Source organism: Coturnix japonica, unplaced genomic scaffold, assembly GCF_001577835.2.
Source record: "Coturnix japonica isolate 7356 unplaced genomic scaffold, Coturnix japonica 2.1 chrUnrandom654, whole genome shotgun sequence".
Taxonomy (NCBI): Eukaryota; Metazoa; Chordata; class Aves; order Galliformes; family Phasianidae; genus Coturnix; species Coturnix japonica.
In genome coordinates, this window is record NW_015440020.1 from 6,986 (window position 1) to 27,885 (window position 20,900).

Here is a 20,900-nt window from a genome sequence, read left to right on the forward strand (position 1 = left end):
GGGTCCCTATGGGTCTCTATGGGTCTCTATGGGTCCCTATGGGTCCCTATGGGGTTATATGGGGTCTCTATGGGTCCCTATGGGGTCTCTATGGGTCGCTATGGGTTGCTATGGGTCCATACCTCATTATAATCCAATGACGAGTCGTTACACAGGGCACAGATTGTGGCCAGCTCCACCAGCCCGTCGTACTGCCCGGCCTTCACGTGCTTCTCCTGCTTCAGCCTGTAGAATTAGCATAATAATTAGCATACTAATCAGCATACTAATTAGCATACTCATTAGCACACATATTAGCATACTAGTTAGCATACACATCAGCATACTCACACGTCGCCCTCAAATTATGGGGCCTATGGGGTTAACGAGGCCCTAATGAGCCTCTATGGTCTATAATGGGTCTATGTTAATTGTCGGGTTAATTAGCATATTGATGAGCCACCAATTAGCATACTAATTAGCATGCTAATTAGCGAACACATTAGCATACTCAAACATCGCTCTCGAATTATGGGGCCTGTGAGGTTATCGAGGCCCTAATGAGTTAATTGTCTGGCTAATTAGCACATTGACGAGCCCCTAATTAGCATACTCATTAGCATACTCATTAGCGTACTCATTCGCATACTCACAGGTCACCCTCAAAGCAGGGGGCCTATGGGGTTATCGAGGCCCAAATGAGGTCTATGTTAATTATCGGGTTAATTAGCATGCTGACTAGCCCCTCGTTAGCATACTAATTAGCATGCTCATTAGCATACTCATTAGCATAATCATTAGCATACTCACACATCGCCCTCGAATTAGGGGGCCTATGGGGTTAACGAGGCCCCAATGGGTCCATGTTAATTAACATATTGGATTAATCAGCATGCTGACTAGCCCCTAATTAGCATACTCATTAGCATACTCATTAGCATGCTCACACGTCACCCTCAAAGTAGGGGGCCTATGGGGTTATCGAGGCCCTAACGGGTCTATGTTAATTAACACATCGGGTTAATTAGCATATTGATGAGCCCCCTCATCAGCATACTCATCAGCATACTCATTAGCATACTCATTGGCATACTCATTAGCATGCTCATTAGCATACTCACACGTCGCCCTCGGGTGCGTATGTGGATCCGGTGATGGAGAACTCATTGAGGCTGCAGACGTCGCCCTCCACCTTGTCCACTATGAACATCTATGGGGGGGGGGCAAAGGGCAAAGGTCAGCGGGGTCAGAGGTCATTGGGGGTCAGAGGTCATTGGGGGTCAGAGGTCATTGGGGTCAGAGGTCATTGGGGTCAGAGGTCATTGAGGGTCAGAGGTCATGGGGTCAAGGGTCGTGGGGTCAAAGGTTACAAAGGTCAATGGGGAGGGAAGGATTGGGGAACTCAATGGGACTCAATGGGACTCAATGGGACTCAATGGAACTCAATGGGACTCAATGGAACTCAATGGGACTCAATGGGACTCAATGGGACTCAATGGGACTCAATGGATCTCAATGGGACTCAATGGGACTCAATGGATCTCAATGGGACTCAATGGGACTCAATGGAACTCAATGGGACTCAATGGAACTCAATGGGAACTCAAATGGAACTCAATGGATCTCAACTGGGACTCAATTGGGACTCATGGGACTCAATGGAATCTTCAATGGGACCTCAATGGATCTTCTCAATGGGACCTCAATGGACTCAAATGGGACTCATGGAACCATCAATGGGACTCATGGGATCTCAATGGGACTCAATGGATCTCAATGGGACTCCCAATGGGACTCAATGGATCTCAATGGGACTCATGGATCTCAATGGAAAAAAAACTAATGGAACTCAATGGGAACTCAATGGAAACTCAATGGAATCAATGGGACTCCAATGGGACCTCAATGGGACTCATTGGGACTCAGTGGAACTCAATGGGTCCTCATGGGGTTTTTATAGGGTCACTATGGGCTGGTATGGGGTCTCTATAGGGTCACTATGGGGTCTCTATGGGGTGTCTATGGGGCAGCTATTGGGTCTCTATTGGGTCCCTATGGGTATCAGTGGGTATCAATGGAACTCAATGGAACTCAATGGGTCTCTATGGGTCTTTTGTAGGGTCTGTCCCTATATGGGTCATTAATAGGGTCTCCTAATGGGGCAGCTATGGCGCAGCTATGGGGTCTCTAGTCCTCTAAGGGTCCCCCTATGCAACTATCTCGATGGACTCAATGAACTCAATGGACACAATTGGACTACAATGAGTTCTTTATAGGGTCACATTATAGGGTCTCTCATGGGGCAGCTATGGGGCCTAGGCTATGGGGCAGACTTGCAGACAGACATCTGGTTGGTGGTGAGGGTGCCGGTCTTGTCGGAGCAGATGGGATTCAATGGAACTCAATGGAACTCAATGGAACTCAATGGGACTCAATGGGACTCAAATGGGACTCAATGGGACTCATGGATCTCAATGGGATTCAATGGGAACTCAAATGGGACTCAATGGAACTCATGGGACTCATGGAAACTCAATGGACTCATGGATCTCAAATGGAACCTCAATGGACTCAATGGGACTCAATGGGATTCAGTGGGGACTCAATGGGGAACTCAATGGAACTCAGGGACTGCAATGGGACTCATGGGACTCAAATGGGAACTCAATGGGACCTCATTGGGTCCCTTATGGGGTTTTTAAAGGGTCGCTATGGCTGGTAATATGGGGTCTCTATAAGGGTCACTATGGGTCTCTATGGGGTCTACTATGGGGCAGCTTATTGGATCTCTATGGGGTCGCCTATGGGACTCAATGGGATTCAAATGGGACTCAATGGATCTCAATGGGCGTCTTTTATAGGTTTTGTCTCTATAGGGTCATTATAGGGTCTCTATGGGGCAGCTATGGGGCAGCTATGGGGCAGACCTTGCAGACAGACATCTGGTTGGTGGTGAGGGTGCCGGTCTTGTCGGAGCAGATGGGATTCAATGGACTCAATGGGACTCAATTGGGAAACTCAATGGATCTCAGTGGGTCCTCAATGGAAACTCAATGGTCTCTATGGGCCATTATAGGGGTCATTTATAGGGTCTCTATGGGGCAGCTATGGGGCAGCTAATGGGGCAGACCTTGCAGACTGGACCATCTGGTTGGTGGTGAGGGGTGCCGGTCTTGTCGGAAGCAGATGGGATCAATGGAACCATGGAACTCAGATGGAAACTCAAATGGGACTCAATGGGACTCAATGGGACTCAATGGATTCCAATGGTCTCCATGGGACTCAATGGGACTCAATGGATCTCAATGGATTCTCAATTGGGACCTCAAATGGGACTCAATGGGACCAATGGGATTCAATGGACTCAAATGGGACTCAGTGGGACTCATGGGACCCCAAATGGATCTCCCAATGGGACTCATGGGACTCAATGGGACTCAATGGGATTCAATGGACTCAATGGGGACTCAATGGGACTCAATGGGACTTCAATGGATCTCAATGGGGTCTTTATAGGGTCTTGTCCTATAGGGTCCATTATAGGGTCCTCTATGGGGCAGCTAATGGGCAGCCTATGGGGCAGCCTTGCAGACAAGACATCTGGTTGGTGGTGAGGGTGCCGGTCTTGTCGGAGCAGATTGGGATTCACATGGGACTCAAATGGAACTCAATGGGAAACTCAATGGGACCTCATGGAACTCCATGGGACTCAATGGACTCAATGGAACTCAATGGGAACTCACATGGGGAACTCAATGGAACTCAATGGGTAACTCCACAATGGAACTCAATGGGACTCAATGGGACTCCAAATGGATCTCAAGGACTCAAATGGGACTCAATGGGACTCAATGGATCCCTCAATGGGATTCAAATGGGACTCCAATGGGAGCTCAAAATGGTCTCAATGGGAACTCAATGGGACTCACATGGGACTCAATGGGACGCAATGGGACTCAATGGGAACCTATGGATCTCAATGGGACTCAATGGATCTCAATGGGACACAATGGAACTCAATGGGACTCAATGAGTTCTTATAGGGTCATTATAGGGTCTCTATGGGGCAGCTATGGGGCAGCTATGGGGCAGACCTTGCAGACAGGACATCTGGTTGTGGTGGGCGGGTGCCGGTCTGTCGGAGCAAGACATTGGGATCAATGGACTCATGGGACTCAATGAACTCAATGGGAATTCAATGGAACTCAATGGGCCAATGGGACCTCAAAATGGGACTCAATGGAACTCAATGGAACTCAATGGGACTCATGGGACTCAATGGGTCTCAATGGGACTCAATGGGACCTGCCAATGGGACTGCATGGAACTCAATGGAACTCAATGGGACCTCAATGGAGACTCAATGGGTCCCTTCAAATGGACTGCAATTGGGGACTCAATTGGGACTTCAATGGGACTCAAATGGAACTCATGGAATCAATGGGACTCAATGAAACTCAATGGGACGCAATGGAACTCAATGGGTCCTTATGGGGTTTTTATAGGGTCGCTATGGGGCTGGTATGGGGTCTCTATAGGGTCACTATGGGGTCTCTATGGGGTCTCTATGGTGCAGGTATTGGATCTCTATGGGGTCCCTATGGGACTCAATGGGATTCAATGGGACTCAATGGATCTCAATGGGGTCTTTATAGGGTTTTGTCTCTATAGGGTCATTATAGGGTCTCTATGGGGTCTCTATGGGGCAGCTATGGGGTCTCTATTTAGTCTCTAAGGGGTCCCTATGCGTCTCAATGGAACTCAATGGAACTCATAGGTCTCAATGGAACTCATAATGGGATCTCATGGGTTCTCAAGGGACTTCAGTGGGTCTGCTATGGCGGCCATTATAGGGTTCGCCATTATAGGTCTCTATGGAGGCAGCTAGGGGCAGCTATGGGGGGCTAGACCTTGCAAGACGAGAACATCTGGTTGGTGGTGAGGGTGCCGGTCCTTAGTCGGAGCAGAATGAACGGAGGTGCAGCCCAGCGGTCTCGCCCCGAGGGCAGGCCTTGCCGCACGGATGGCGTTTTTTTCTTGGCCATCCGCCGCGTCCCCAAAGCCAGACACGTGGTGATGACAGCCGGGAGACCTATAGGGAAAACCAGAAACCCCATAAGGGACCCCATAGGAAACCATAGGGCCCATAGGAACCCATAGGAAGGACCGCCATGAAACCTGCGCAGAATCACATAAACCATTAGATTCATAGGAACCCATAAACCATCGTTAAGACCGCGCCCATAGGGATCCCATAGGATCCATTAACACATATGAGCCCATAGGATCCGCATAAACAAACCATTAGACCGCAGTAGGACCCGCGCATAGGATCCATGAACCCTCAGCAGAATCCGATAAAGCCCATTAGACGCCTAGGACCCCATAGGATCCCATAGGAATCTCATTAACACCATAAGACCCCATAGGATCCCATAGGATCCCATAAACACCACTAGACCCCATAGGATCCCATAGGATCCCATAGGACCCCATGAAACCTCAGAGAATCACATAAACCCCATTAGAACGCCATAGGACCCCAATTAGGATTCCATTAGACCCCATAAGGATCCCATAACACCATTAGACACCATTAAGGGACCCCATAGAACACCATAAGACCCATAGGATCCCATAGGATCCATTAAACACCACTAGAAATAACCCCATAGGACCCCATAGGACCTCATAGGATCCCATGAAACCTCGCAGAATCCCATAAACCCCATTAAGACGCCATAGACCCCAATAAAACACCACAAGGACCCCATAGGATCCCCATAGGATCCCATTAGACCCCATAGGAATCCCATTAGACCCATAGATCCCAATAGGATCCCATTAACGACAATAGGACCGCATAGGATCCCCATTAGACGCCATAGGAACCCCATAGGACCACATCGGATCCCATGAAACCTGCACAGAATCCCATAAACCCCATTAGATGCCAATAGGACCCCATAGGATCCCATAGACACCATTAGACACCATAAGGGGCCCCATAAACACCATAAGACCCCATAGGATCCCATTAACACCATATGGACCGCCAATAGGATTCCCATAAACCGCCAACTAGAGACCCATAGATCCCATAGGATGCCCATGAAACCTCGCAGAATTCCATAAACCCCAATTAGACCGCCATAGAACCCAAAACACCATAAGACCCCATAGGATCCACAGGATCCATTAGACGCCTCATGGACCCCATAAACACCATAAGACGCCCCATAAGGATCCCATAGGATCGCCATTAACACGCAATAGAACCCCATAGGACCCCAATTGGACCCCATAGGATCCCATGAAACCTCACAGAATCCCATAAACCCCATTAGACGCAATAGGACCCCATAAACACCATAAGACCCCATAGGATCCCACAGGATCCCATTAGACGCCATAGGACCCCATAAACACCATAAGACCCCATAGGATCCCATAGGATCCCATTAACACCATATGACCCCATAGGATCCCATTAACACCACTAGACCCCATAGGACCCCATAGGATTCCATTAGACCCCATAGGATCCCATAAACACCATTAGACACCATAAGGGACCCCATAAACACCATAAGACCCCATAGGACCCTAGGATCCCATTAACACCATATGACCGCCTGGATAGGATCCCATAAACATCCACTAGACCACCATATGGACACCCTTCAGGGACACTCATAAGACCGCCCTAACACCACCATAAGACCCCATAGGACCGCACATTTAGGACCCCATAGGACCGCCATTAGACCCCTGTAAGGACCCCCATAGACCCCATAGGACCTCATAGAGACCCCAAAGGACCCTGATAGGATCTCACCTACGCCCCATAGGACCCACTAGGGCCCCATAGGACCCATAGATCCCATGACAACCTCACGAATCTCATAAACCCCATTAGACCGCTATAGGACAGCACCATATAACACCACTTAAGACCCATAGGATCCCATAGGATCCCATTAGACCCCATAAGGATCCATAGGATCCCATTAACAACGCCATCTGACCCAAGGATCCATACACACCAACTAGAGACCCCATAGGAACCGCATAGGAAATCCCATAGGATCCCATGAAACCTCAGAGAAATCACAATAAACCCCAATTAGACCATAGGACGCCCATAGGATTCCATTAGACACCATATGACCCCATAGGATCCCATAACAGGTCCACTAGACCCCATAGGACCCATAGGACCTCATAGGATCGCCACTGAAACCTCGCAGAATCCCATAAACCCCATTAGACGCCATTGGACCCATAAACACATAAGACCCCATAGGATCCATAGGATCCCATTAAGCATCCATATGACCCCACAGGACCCATAAACACCACTCGACCCCATAGGAACCCCATAGGATCCCATAAGGACGCCCAGAAACCTCACAGCATCCTCATAAACCCCATTAGACGCATAGGAACCTCAATAGGAATCCCCTAGGATCCATAACACCAATTGACCCCATAGGACCCCAAGGATCCCATAGGATCCCATTAAAACACTAATATGACCCCCCATAAGGACCCCATAGGATCCCATAGGATCCCCATTAACACACCATACAAATGAACCCCATAGGACCCATAGGCCTGCCATAGGATCCCATTAACACCATATACCCACAGATCCCATAAACACCACATAACCCCATAGGACCCCAAGGACGCCAATGACAACCTCGCAAGAAATCTCATAAACCCATTAGATTCCATAGGACCGCCCATAAACATCGTAAGACCCCATAGGATCCCATAGGATCCCATTAACACCATATGACCCCACAGGATCCCATACAACACCACTAGAACCCCAATAGGACCCCATAGGATCCCATGAAAACCTCAACAGAATCCGCCTAAAGCCCAATTAGACGCCATACGGACGCCCATAAGATCCCATAGGATTCTCATTAACACCAATAAGACCCATAGGATCCAGTAGGTCGCCATTAACTCCACTAGACCCCATAGGAACCATAGGATCCCATTAGGACCCCATGAAACCTCACAGAATCTCATAAACCCATTAGACCGCCATAGGACCCGCCTAAACACAATAAACCCCCATATCAGAACCCCATAGCGATCCCATAGGACCCCATAAGACCACCCATAAGACCCATAGGATCCCATTAACACCATCTAGACTCCCATAGGACCCATAGGATCCCATAGGATTCCCATTAACAGACCACTAAGACCCCATAGGCACCCCATAGGATCCCATAAGGACCCCATTAAGACCACCCATAAGGATCCCATAGGATCCCCATAGGATCCCATTAAAACACCCACTTAAAGCCCCATAATGAACCCATAGACCCCATGAAACCTCAGAGATCTGCATAAACCCCATTAGATCCATAGGCCCGCCCANTAAGACCCCCATAGGACCCCATAGGACCTCATAAGACCCCATAGGACCCTGATAGGATCTCATACGACCCCATATGACCCCATAGGACCCCATAGGACCCCATAGGATCCCATGAAACCTCACAGAATCCCATAAACCCCATTAGACGCCATAGGACCCCATAGGATCCCATAGGACCCCATTAACACCATATGACCCCATAGGACCCCATAGGACCCCATAGGATCCCATTAACACCATATGACCCCATAGGACCCCATAGGATCCCATAGGATCCCATTAACACCATATGACCCCATAGGATCCCATAAACACCACTAGACCCCATAGGACCCCATAGGATCCCATAGGACCCCCTTAGGACCCCATAAGCCCCCCTAAGACCCCTCTAAGACCCCCATAGGACCCCTCTAAGACCCCATAGACCCCATAAGACCNCCCCATAGGACCCCTCTAAGACCCCATAGAACCCCATAGGACCTCATAGGACCCCATAAGACCCCCATAAGATGCCATAGGACCCCATAGGACCCCATAGGACCTCGTAAGCCCCCCTAAGACCCCTCTAAGACCCCATAGGACCTCATAAGACCCCATAGGACCCCCTTAGGACCCCATAGGACCCCATAGGACCCCCTTAGGACCTCATACGACCCCATAGGACCCCATAGGGCCCCATAGAACCCCATAAGCCCCCATAAGACCCCTCTAAGACCCCCATAGGACCCCTCTAAGACCCCATAAGACCTCATAAGACCCCCATAGGACCACATCAGACCCCCATAGGACCCCAAAAGACCCCTGTAAGACCCCATAGGACCTCATAGGACCCACACAGGTCCCCATAGGACCCCATAAGACCCCTGTAAGCCCCCCTAAGACCCCCATAAGACCCCATAGGACCTCATAGGACCCACATAGGACCCCATAGGTCCCTGATAGGATCTCGTAAGACCCCATAGGAACCCCATAGGACCCCATAGGACCCCCTTAGGACCTCATAAGACCCCATAGGACCCACATAGGTCCCCATAGGACCCCATTAGACCCCTGTAAGACCCCCATAGGACCCCCATAAGATGCCATAAGACCTCATAGGACCCCATAGGACCTCATAACACCCCCATAGGACCCCATAAGGCCCCTGTAAGACCCCCCATAGGACCTCATAGGACCCACATAGGTCCCCATAGGACCCACATAGGAGCCCATAAGACCCCATACGACCACATTACAGCCCCATAGGACCCTGATAGGATCTCATAAGACCCCATAGGATGCCATAGGACCCCATAGGTCCCTGGTAGGATCCTTCTAAGACCCCGTAGGACCCCATAGGGCTGCTATAAGATGCCATAGGACCCCATAGGACCCCATAGGACCACATAAGCCCTCCTAAGACCCCTCTAAGACCCCATAGAACCCCATAGGACCCCATAGGACCCCATAAGACCCCCATAAGATGCCATAAGACCCCCATAGGACCCCATAGAACCCCATAGGAACCCCATAGGACCCCATAGGACCCCATAGGAACCCCATAGGACCCCATAGGACTCCATAGGATCCTATTAGATGCCCTAAGACCCCCGTAAGACCCCTCTAAGACCCCCATAGGACCTCATAAGACACCATAGGACCCCATAGGGCCCCATAGGNTAAGACCCCCGTAAGACCCCTCTAAGACCCCCATAGGACCTCATAAGACACCATAGGACCCCATAGGGCCCCATAGGTCCCTGGTAAGATCTCATAAGACCCCATAGGATGCCATAGGACCACATAGGACCCCATAAGATGCCATAGGACCCCATAGGACTCCATTAGAGACCATAGGACCCCCATAGGACCCCATAGGACCCCCTTAGGACCTCATAAGACCCCATAGGACCCCATAGGGCCCCATAGGACCCCATAGGATCCCATAAGCCCCCATAGGACCCCCATAAGATGCCATAGGACCCCATAGAACCCCATAGGACCTCATAAGACCCCATAAGACCTCATAAGACCCCATAGGACCCCATAGGGCACCATAGGACCCCCATAGGACTCCATAGGACCCCCTTAGGATCTCATAAGACCCCATAGGACCCCATAGGGCCCCATAAGACCCCCATAAGATGCCATAGGACCCATAGAACCCTATGGGACCCCATAAGCCCCCTCTAACACCCACCTTCGGGTATAGCAGCCACAGCCAGGGCCACAGCTATTTTAAAGTAGTAAATGGCCCCTCGGATCCAGGACCCTCCGTGTACGGGGTCGTTAAAGTGCCCGATGTTAATGAGCCACACGGCCACGCAGATGAGGGAGATGACTTTGGAGAGCTGCTCCCCGAACTCGTCCAGTTTCTGCTGTAACGGGGTTTTGTCCTGTTCCGTGGCCGCCATCTCGTCGCGGATCTTCCCAATCTCTGTGTTCACGCCCGTCGCCACCACGATGCCCACGGCTTTGCCTGCCCCGATGTTGGTGCCCTACAACAGGGGGGAGACCCCATAAGACACCATAGGACACCATAGAGACCCCATAGAGACCATAGGATGCCATTAGACCCCATAGAGACCATAGGACACCATAGGACCCCATAGAGACCATAGGACACCATAGGAACACATAGGACCCCATAGAGACCATAGGACACCGTAGGACCCCATAGAGACCATAGGACCCCATAGAAACCATAGGACACCATAGGACCCCATAAGACACAATAGGACACCATAGGAACACATAGAAACCATAGGACACCATAGGACCCCATAGACACCATAGGACACCATAGAGACCATAGGACCCCATAGAGACCATAGGACACCATAGGAACACATAGGACCCCATAGAGACCATAGGATCCCATAGAGACCATAGGAACACATAGGACCCCATAGAGACCATAGGACCCCATAGAGACCATAGGACACCATAGGAACACATAGGACCCCATAAGACACAATAGGATGCCATAGGAACACATAGGACCCCATAGAGACCATAGGACCCCATAGAGACCATAGGACACCATGGGAACGCATAGGACCCCATAGAGACCATAGGACACCATAGGACCCCATAGAGACCATAGGACCCCATAGAGACCATAGGACACCATAGGAACACATAGAGACCCCATAGAACCACATAGGATGCCATTAGATCCCATAAGACAACATCGGACACTATAGGACACCATAAAGGCCATAGGACACCATAGGAACACATAGGACCCCATAAGACACAATAGGACACCATAGGAACACATAGGACCCCATAGAGACCATAGGACACCATAAGAACACATAGGACCCCATAGAGACCATAGGAACACATAGAGAGTTTGTAGAGCCCCATAGGGTCCCCTTTTACCCCATAGAGACACATAGGACCCCATAGAGATCCCATAGAATCACATAGGGTCCCCTTTACCCCATAGGGTCACCTTTTACCCCATAGAGCCTCATAGGATGCCATAGAGCCCCCTTATGGGGGTTTTAGGGGGGCTTATGGGGCCCTAAGGGGGTCCTGAAATGGGGGGGGGGGGTTTGGGGGTCTCTGTGTTCACGCCTGTCGCCACCACGATGCCCACGGCTTTGCCTGCCCCAATGTTGGTGCCCTAGAACAGGGGGGAGACCCCATAAGACACCATAGGACCCCATAGAGACCATAGGACCCCATAGAGACCATAGGACCCCATAGAGACCATAGGACACCATAGGAACACATAGGAACACATAGGACCCCATAGAGAGCTCGTAGAGCCCCATAGGGTCCCCTTTTACCCCATAGGGTCACCTGTTACCCCATAGAGACCCATAGGACCCCACAGAGACCCCATAGAGACCATAGGACACCATAGGAACACATAGAGACCATAAAACCCCATAGAGACCATAGGACACCATAAGAACACATAGGACCCCATAGAGATCATAGGACACCATAGGAACACATAGGACCCCATAAAATCCCTCTAAGGCCACATAGGACCCCATAGGACCCCCTTGGGACCTCATAAGACCCCATAGAACCACATAGGATGCCATAGAGCCCCATAGGGCTCACTTATGGGTCACTTATGGGCCCCATAGGGCTGACTTATGGGTCACTTATGGCTCACTTATGGGTCACTTATGGGTCACTTATGGCTCACTTATGGGTCACTTATGGGTCCCATAGGTCTCACTTATGGGTCACTTATGGGTCACTTATGGGTCACTTTGTGTCCACTTATGGGCCGCCGTATGGTGTTGACTCAACAGAGAAGCAAGCATGTTTCTTCTTGGTCCTGGTTGACAGGCCCGCGTGTTTGTCCTGGGACGGGCTCCGTGTGTTTGATCAAGACACCGACTCACTGGGGGGGGGGGGGGGGGGTGTTACACACGCGTTTGTGTCACGGGCGGGGTGACAAAGGGGGTGGGCCGCCGATTCATACTTTATGGGGCCACATTCATACTTAGGGGCACATTCATACTTATGGGCCCATTCATCTTATGGGGGCACATTCATACTATGGGGCACATTCATACTTATGGGGCCCATTCATACTTATGGGCCCATTCATACTTATGGGGCACATTCATACTTATGGGGCACATTCATACTTATGGGGCACATTCATACTTATGGGGCACATTCATACTTAATGGGCCATTCATACTTATGGCCCATTCATACTTATGGGCACATTATACTTATGGGGCACATTCATACTTATGGGCCATCATTCCATACTTAATGAGGCCCATTATACTTATCGGGGCCCACTCATAACTTTATGGGGCCATTCATACTTATGGGGCACATCATACTTATGGGGCCCATTCTGCACGTATCTGAGCCCCATTCATTCTTATGGGGCCTTCATGCTGTAATCTGAGCCCATTCCATACTTATGAGCCCATTCATACTTATGGGGGCACATTCCATTACTTTATGGGGACACATTCCATACTTATGGGGCAACAGTCATACTTAGGGGCCCATTCATGCACGTACTAGAGCCCCATTCATTCTATATGGGGGCACATTCGCGTGTATCTGAGCCCCATTCATTCTTATGGGGCACATTCATGCGTGTATCTGAGCCCCATTCATACTTATGAGCCCCATTCATACTTATGGGGCACATTCATACTTATGGGGCCCATTCATACTTATGGGGCCCATTCATACTTATGGGGCACATTCATACTTATGGGGCACATTTATACACGTATCTGAGCCCCATTCATACTTATGGGGCACATTCATGCGTGTATCTGAGCACCCATTCATACTTATGAGCCCCATTCAATAGGCCCATTTCATATCATACTGTGGGGCACATTCATACTTATGGGGCCCATTCATGCACGTATCTGAGCCCCATTCATTCTTATGGGGCACATTCATGCGTGTATCTGAGCCCCATTCATACTATGGGGGCCACAATTCATACTTATGAGCCATTCATACTTATGGGGCACATTCTATACTTTATGGGGCGCCATTCCATAACTTATGGGGCCCATTTCATACTTATGGGGCTACATTCATACTTATGGCCCATTCATACTTATGGGGCTCCATTCATACTTATGGGGCCCATTCATACTTATGGGGCACACCCACGTACCCCCCCCTTTGCACACCCACCTGCCCCCCCTTGCACACCCACTCCTTGCACACCCACCCCTTGCACACCCACTGGCCCCCATTTGCAACACTCATCCCCTTTTGCCACACCCACTTTCCCCCCCTTGCACACGGCCACTTTCCTCCCCGCCCTTACACACCCCATGCCCCGCTTGCACACCCACCTGCACACCCCGCATGCCCCCAACCAACGACACACCCCTTTTGGCAAACACTCACCCTCCCGCCCCTTTGCACAACCCACCCCTTGCACACGCGCCCATGCCCCCCATCGCACACACACCCCCTTTTGCACACTCACTCCTCCCCCCCTTTGCACACCCACCCCTTGCACACCCACCCCTTGCACACCCACGTGCCCCCATTGCACACTCACCTCCCTTTGCACACCCTCGTGCCCCCCCTGCACACCCACCCCTTGCACACACACCCTCGTGCCCCCCCTTGCACACTCAACCCTCCCCCTTGCACAGCCCACCCCTTCACAACACCCCTTTGCCACACCCACGCCCTTGCACACCCCAGACATCCCCCCTTGCACAGCCCACTTCCTTGCAATGCCCACGCCCTTGCATACACCGCACGTGCCCCCAATTGCAACACGTCACCTCCCTTTGCAACACCTGTGCCACCCCCTTGCAACACTCACACCCCTTGCAACACTTACCCCTTTGCTTGCACATCATCCCTCCCCCCTTGCACACTGCCACCCCCCTTCTGCCTTTGCACAGCCCACTATACCCCCACCCTTTGCACACCATCCTGCCCGCCCCTTGCACCACACCCCAATATTGCACCTTACCCCCTTTGCACACTACCCCTCCCCCCATTGCACACTCACCAACCTGCCCCCTTGCACACCACGTGCCCCCTTGCACACTTCGCCCGCTCCCGCTTGCACACACAACCTTGGCACACTCACCCCCTTTTGCACACCCACCCCCCTCCCCCCTTTGCATACCCCCATACCCCCCTTGCACACTCACCCCCTTTTGCACACTCCTCCCTCCCCCCCTTTGCACACCCAACCCTCCCCCTTTGCACACCCACATGCCCCCCCTTGCACACACAACCCTTGCACACCCTCGTCCCCCTTGTATACACACCCCTTGCACAACCCCCCCCTTGCACACACACCCACACACTCCTCCCCTTGCACACACCCCCCTTGCACACACACACCCCTGCCCCCCTTGCACACTCTCCCCCCTTGCACACTCACCCCTCCCCCCTTGCACACCCACTCCTCCCCCCTTGCACACGCCCCCCCTTGCACACCCACCCCTGTGTCCCCCCGTTGCACACCCATGACTGACCGGTGAGGATGGACTGGTCTACGCGCAGGGTGGTGGATTTGATGGAGATGATGGCGGATGTCGGCCGGGACTTTGTTCACCAACTGCAGCCAATGGAAACAAATGGGGGTTAATGGGATGGAATGGGATCGACTGGGCCCTACTGGGATCTACTGGGAGCTACTGGGACCTACTGGGATCTACTGGGATCTATTGGGATCTACTGGGAGCTACTGGGCCCTACTGGGCCCTACTGGTCCCTATTGGGATAGACTGGTCCTTACTGGGATCTATTGGGCCCTACTAGGCCCTACTGGTTGGTACTACGGTCAGGCCCTACTGGGCCCTACTGGATCTTACTGGGCCCTACTGGGAGATCGTACTGGGCCCTTACTGGGATCTACTGGATCTATTGGAATCTACTGGGAGCTACTGGGCCCTACTGGGAAGGACTGGTCCCTATTGGGATGGACTGGTCCTACTGGGATCGATTGGGCCCTACTGGGCCCTACTGGTTGGTACTAGCTCTCGGGCTCTACTGGGCCTACTGGGAATCTACTGGGATCTACTGGGATCTACTGGGAAGCTACTGGGCCCTACTGGGATGGACTGGTCGCTTATTGGATCGATTGGGCCTACTGGGCCCTACTGGTTGGTACTAGGCCTTACTGGGATCTACTGGGCCCTACTGGGATCTACTGGGACCTACTGGGATCTATTGGGATCTACTGGGAGCTACTGGGCCCTACTGGGATGGACTGGTCCCTATTGGGATGGACTGGTCCTTACTGGGATCGATTGGGCCCTACTGGTTGGTACTAGGCCCTACTGGGATCTACTGGGACCTACTGGGATCTACTGGGATCTATTGGGACCTACTGGGACCTACTGGGATCTACTGGGATCTATTGGGATCTACTGGGAGCTACTGGGCCCTACTGGGATCTACTGGTCCCTATTGGATAGAACTGGTCCTTACTGGTTGAGCGATTGGGCCCTACTGGGCCCTACTGGTTGGTACTAGGCTACTGGATCTACTGGGACCTTACTTGGGATCTACTGGGATCTATTGGGATCTACTGGGATGGACTGGTCCCTATTGGATAGACTGGTCCTTACTGGGATCTATTGGGCCCCTACTGGTTGGTACTAGGCCTACTGGGATCTACTGGCCCTACTGGGATCTACTGGGACCTAATGGATCTATTGGGATCTACTGGAGCTACTGGGCCCTACTGGGATGGACTGGTCCCTATTGGGATAGACTGGTCCTTACTGGGATCGATTGGGCCCTACTAGGCCCTACTGGTTGGTACTAGGCCCTACTGGGATCTACTGGGCCCTACTGGGATCTACTGGGCACTACTGGGATCTACTGGGCCCTACTGGGATCTACTGGAAACGTACTGGGCTCTACTGGGAGCTACTGGGCCCTACTGGGATGGACTGGTCCCTATTGGGATGGACTGGTCCTTACTGGGATCGATTGGGCCCTACTGGGCCCTACTGGTTGGTACTAGGCCCTACTGGGATCTACTGGGACCTACTGGGATCTACTGGGATCTATTGGGATCTACTGGGAGCTACTGGGCCTTACTGGGATGGACTGCGTCCCCTATTGGGATGGACTGGTCCTTACTGGGATCGATTGGGCCCTACTGGGCCTACTGGTTGGTACTAGGCCCTACTGGGCCCTACTGGGACCTACTAGGCCCTACTAGGCCCTACTGGTTGGTACTGGACCTTACTGGGAGCTACTGGGCCCTACTGGGCTCTACTGGGACCTACTGGGATCTACTGGGATCTATTGGATCTACTGGGACTACTGGGCCCCTACTGGATGGACTGGTCCCTATTGGGATGGACTGGTCCTTACTGGGATCGATTGGGCCCTACTGGTTGGTACTGGCCTACTGGGATCTACTGGGACCTACTGGGATCTACTGGGACCTACTGGGATCTACTGGGATCTATTGGGATCTACTGGGATCTACTGGGAGCTACTGGGCCCTATTGGGATGGACTGGTCCTTACTGGGATCGATTGGGCCCTACTGGGCCCTACTGGGCCCTACTGGGATCTACTGGGCACTACTAGGCCCTACTGGGATCTACTGGGCCCTTACTGGGATCTATTGGGATCTACTGGAGCTACTGGGCCCTACTGGGCTGGAGCTGGTCGCCTTATTGGGATGGACTGGTTCTTACTGGGATCGATTGGGCCCTACTGGGCCCTACCGTTGGTACTAGGCCCTACTGGGATCTACTGGGCCCTACTGGGATCTACTGGGACCTACTGGGATCTATTGGGATCTACTGGGCCTTACTGGGATGGACTGGTCCCTATTGGGATGGACTGGTCCTTACTGGGATCGATTGGGCCCTACTGGGCCCTACTGGTTGGTACTGGGGCCCTACTGGGATCTACTGGGATCTATTGGGATCTACTGGGAGCTACTGGGCCCTACTGGGATGGACCTGGTCCCTATTGGGATAGACTGGTCCTTACTGGGATCGGATTGGGCCCTACTGGTTGGTACTAGGCCCTACTGGGCCCTACTGGGATCTACTGGGATCTACTGGGACCTATCTGGGATCTACTGGGATCTATTGGGATCTAACTGGAGCTACTGGGCCTACTGAGATGGACTGGTCCCTATTGGGATGGACTGGTCCTGACTGGGATCGATTGGGCCCTACTGGCCCTACTGGTTGGTACTAGGCCTACTGGGCTCTACTGGGCCCTACTGGGATCTACTGGGCCCTACTGGGATCTACTGGGATCTATTGGGATCTACTGGGAGCTACTGGGCCCTACTGGGATGGACTGGTCCCTATTGGGATGGGACTGGTCTGACTGGATCGATTGGGCCCTACTGGGCCCTACTGGTTGGTACTAGGCCCTACTGGCTCTACTGGGCCCTACTGGGATCTTACTGGGCACTACTAGGCCCTACTGGGCCCTACTGGGATCTACTGGGATCTACTGGGCCTTACTGGGCCTTACTGGGATCTACTGGGATCTACTGGGATGGACTGCTCCTTACTGGGATCGATTGGGCCCTACTGGGCCCTACTGGTTGGTACTGGGGCCTACTGGGAATTACTGGGCCCTACTGGTTGGTACTAGGCCCTACTGGGAGCTACTGGGATCTACTGGGAGCTACTAGGCCCTACTGGTGATTACTAGGCCCTACTGGGCCCTACTGGTTGGTACTAGGCCCTACTAGGCCCTACTGGGCCCTACTGGTTAGTACTGGGCCCTACTAGGCCCTACTGGGATCTACTAGGCCCTACTAGGCCCTACTGGGCCCTACTGGGCCCTACTGGTTGGTACTAGGCCCTACTGGGTCCTACTGGGATCTACTGGGCCCTACTGGGATCTACTGTTCCCTACTGAGCCCTACTGGGATCTACTGGTTGGTACTGGGATCTACTGTGCCTTACTGGGATCTACTGGGCCCTTCTGGTTGGTACTGGGCCCTACAGGGAGCTACTGGACCCTACTGGGTTCTACTAGGCCCTACTGGGAGCTACTAGGCCCTACTGGGATCTACTGGGCCCTACTGGGATCTACTAGGCCCTACTTGGGCCCTGCTGGGAGCTACTGAGCCCTACTGGTTGGTACTAGGCCCTACTGGGATCTAATGGGCCCTACTAGGCCCTACTGGGCCCTACTGGGTGCTACTGGGCCCTACTGGGATCTACTAGGCCCTACTGGGCACTACTGGCCCCTATAGGGATGGACTGGTCCCTATAGGGATGGACTGGTCCCTATTGGGATGGCCTGGTCCCTATAGGGTCAGACTGGTCCCTATTGGTCCCTACTGGTCCCTATAGGGTTGGACTGGTCCCTATTGGGATGGACTGGTCCCTGCTGGTCCCTATAGGGTCAGACTGGTCCCTATTGGTCCCTACTGGTCCCTATAGGGTCGGACTGGTCCCTATTGGTCCCTATTGGTCCCTATAGGGATGGACTGGTCCCTATTGGGATGGCCTGGTCCCTATAGGGTCAGACTGGTCCCTATTGGTCCCTACTGGTCCCTATAGGTCCCTACTGGTCCCTATAGGGATGGCCTGGTCCCTATTGGGATCTACTGGTCCCTATTGGGATCTACTGGTCCCTATAGGGTCGGCCTGGTCCCTATTGGTCCCTATAGGGTCGGACTGGTCCCTATAGGGACGGACTGGTCCCTACTGGTCCCTATAGGGATGGACTGGTCCCTATTGGGATGGACTGGTCCCTACTGGTCCCTACTGGTCCCTATTGGTCCCTATAGGGTCGGACTGGTCCCTATTGGTCCTTACTGGTCCCTATAGGGTCAGACAGGTCCCTATAGGGTCGGACTGGTCCCTATTGGTCNTGGTCCCTATAGGGTCAGACAGGTCCCTATAGGGTCGGACTGGTCCCTATTGGTCCCTATTGGTCCCTACTGGTCCCTATAGGGTCGGAGTGGTCCCTATAGGAACGGACTGGTCCCTACTGGTCCCTATAGGGTCAGACTGGTCCCTATTGGTCCCTATTGGTCCCTATAGGGTCGGACTGGTCCCTATTGGTCCCTATAGGGTCGGACTGGTCCCTATTGGGCCCTATTGGTCCCTATAGGGGTGGCCTGGTCCCTATAGGGTCGGCCTGGTCCCATACCGGCCACCTCAGCGATGTCCCCGGGTACGAGGTCCCTGGCCTTGATGCGCTGCACGGCCCGACGGTCGGCGCGATACACCTTGCCCATCTCCGGCTCGTATTCCTTCAGGGCCTCGATGGCGTTCTCCGCATTGCGTTCCTATAGGGATATATGGGGTTATATGGGGTCTTATAGGGTTATATGGGGTTATATGGGGTCCTAATGGGGTCTTATAGGGTTATATGGGGTTATATGGGGTCTTATGGGGGGATATGGGGGGTTATGGGGGGATATGGGGGGTTATGGGCTCGTATTCCTTTAGGGCCTCGATGGCGTTCTCCGCATTGCGTTCCTATAGGGATATATGGGGTTATATGGGGTTATATGGGGTTATATGGGGTTATATGGGGTTATATGGGGGGATATGGGGTTATATGGGGTCTTATAGGGTTCTATGGGGTCTTATGGGGGGATATGGGGGGATATGGGGGTTATGGGGGGTTATGGGCTCGTATTCCTTTAGGGCCTCGATGGCGTTCTCCGCATTGCGTTCCTATACGGATATATGGGGTTATATGGGGTCTTATAGGGTTATATGGGGTTATATGGGGTCTTATAGGGTTATATGGGGGGATATGGGGGGGTTAATTGGGGGGATATGGGGTGTTTAAGGGGGAGTTATGGGCTCGTATTCCTTTAGGGCTCGATGGCGTCTCCGCATTGGTTCGCTATACAGGATATATGGGGTTGTTATATGGGTCTTAATAGGGTTAATATGGGGTTATATGGGGTCTTATAGGGTTATATGGGGGGATATGGGGGGGTTATGGGGGGATATGGGGTGTTATAGGGGGAGTTATGGGCTCGTATTCCTTTAGGGCCTCGATGGCGTTCTCCGCATTGCGTTCCTATACGGCATATATGGGGTTATATGGGTCTTATAGGGGTTTATGTTATGGGGTTA

The 20,900-nt window shown here is 52.3% G+C and overlaps 1 protein-coding gene across 1 annotated transcript; it reads right to left on the reverse strand.

The window, feature by feature from the left end:
• Positions 1-90: 90 nt before the first annotated feature.
• On the reverse strand, positions 91-20,095 carry LOC107307529 (sarcoplasmic/endoplasmic reticulum calcium ATPase 1-like; the record flags this gene model as incomplete). Its single annotated transcript, XM_015851036.2, is given in 6 exon segments — positions 91-225; positions 1,101-1,189; positions 2,907-2,996; positions 5,001-5,071; positions 10,563-10,860; positions 19,964-20,095. Coding segments are annotated over 6 exon segments (807 nt in total), but the record flags the coding sequence as incomplete, so codon positions are not given.
• Positions 20,096-20,900: the final 805 nt, after the last annotated feature.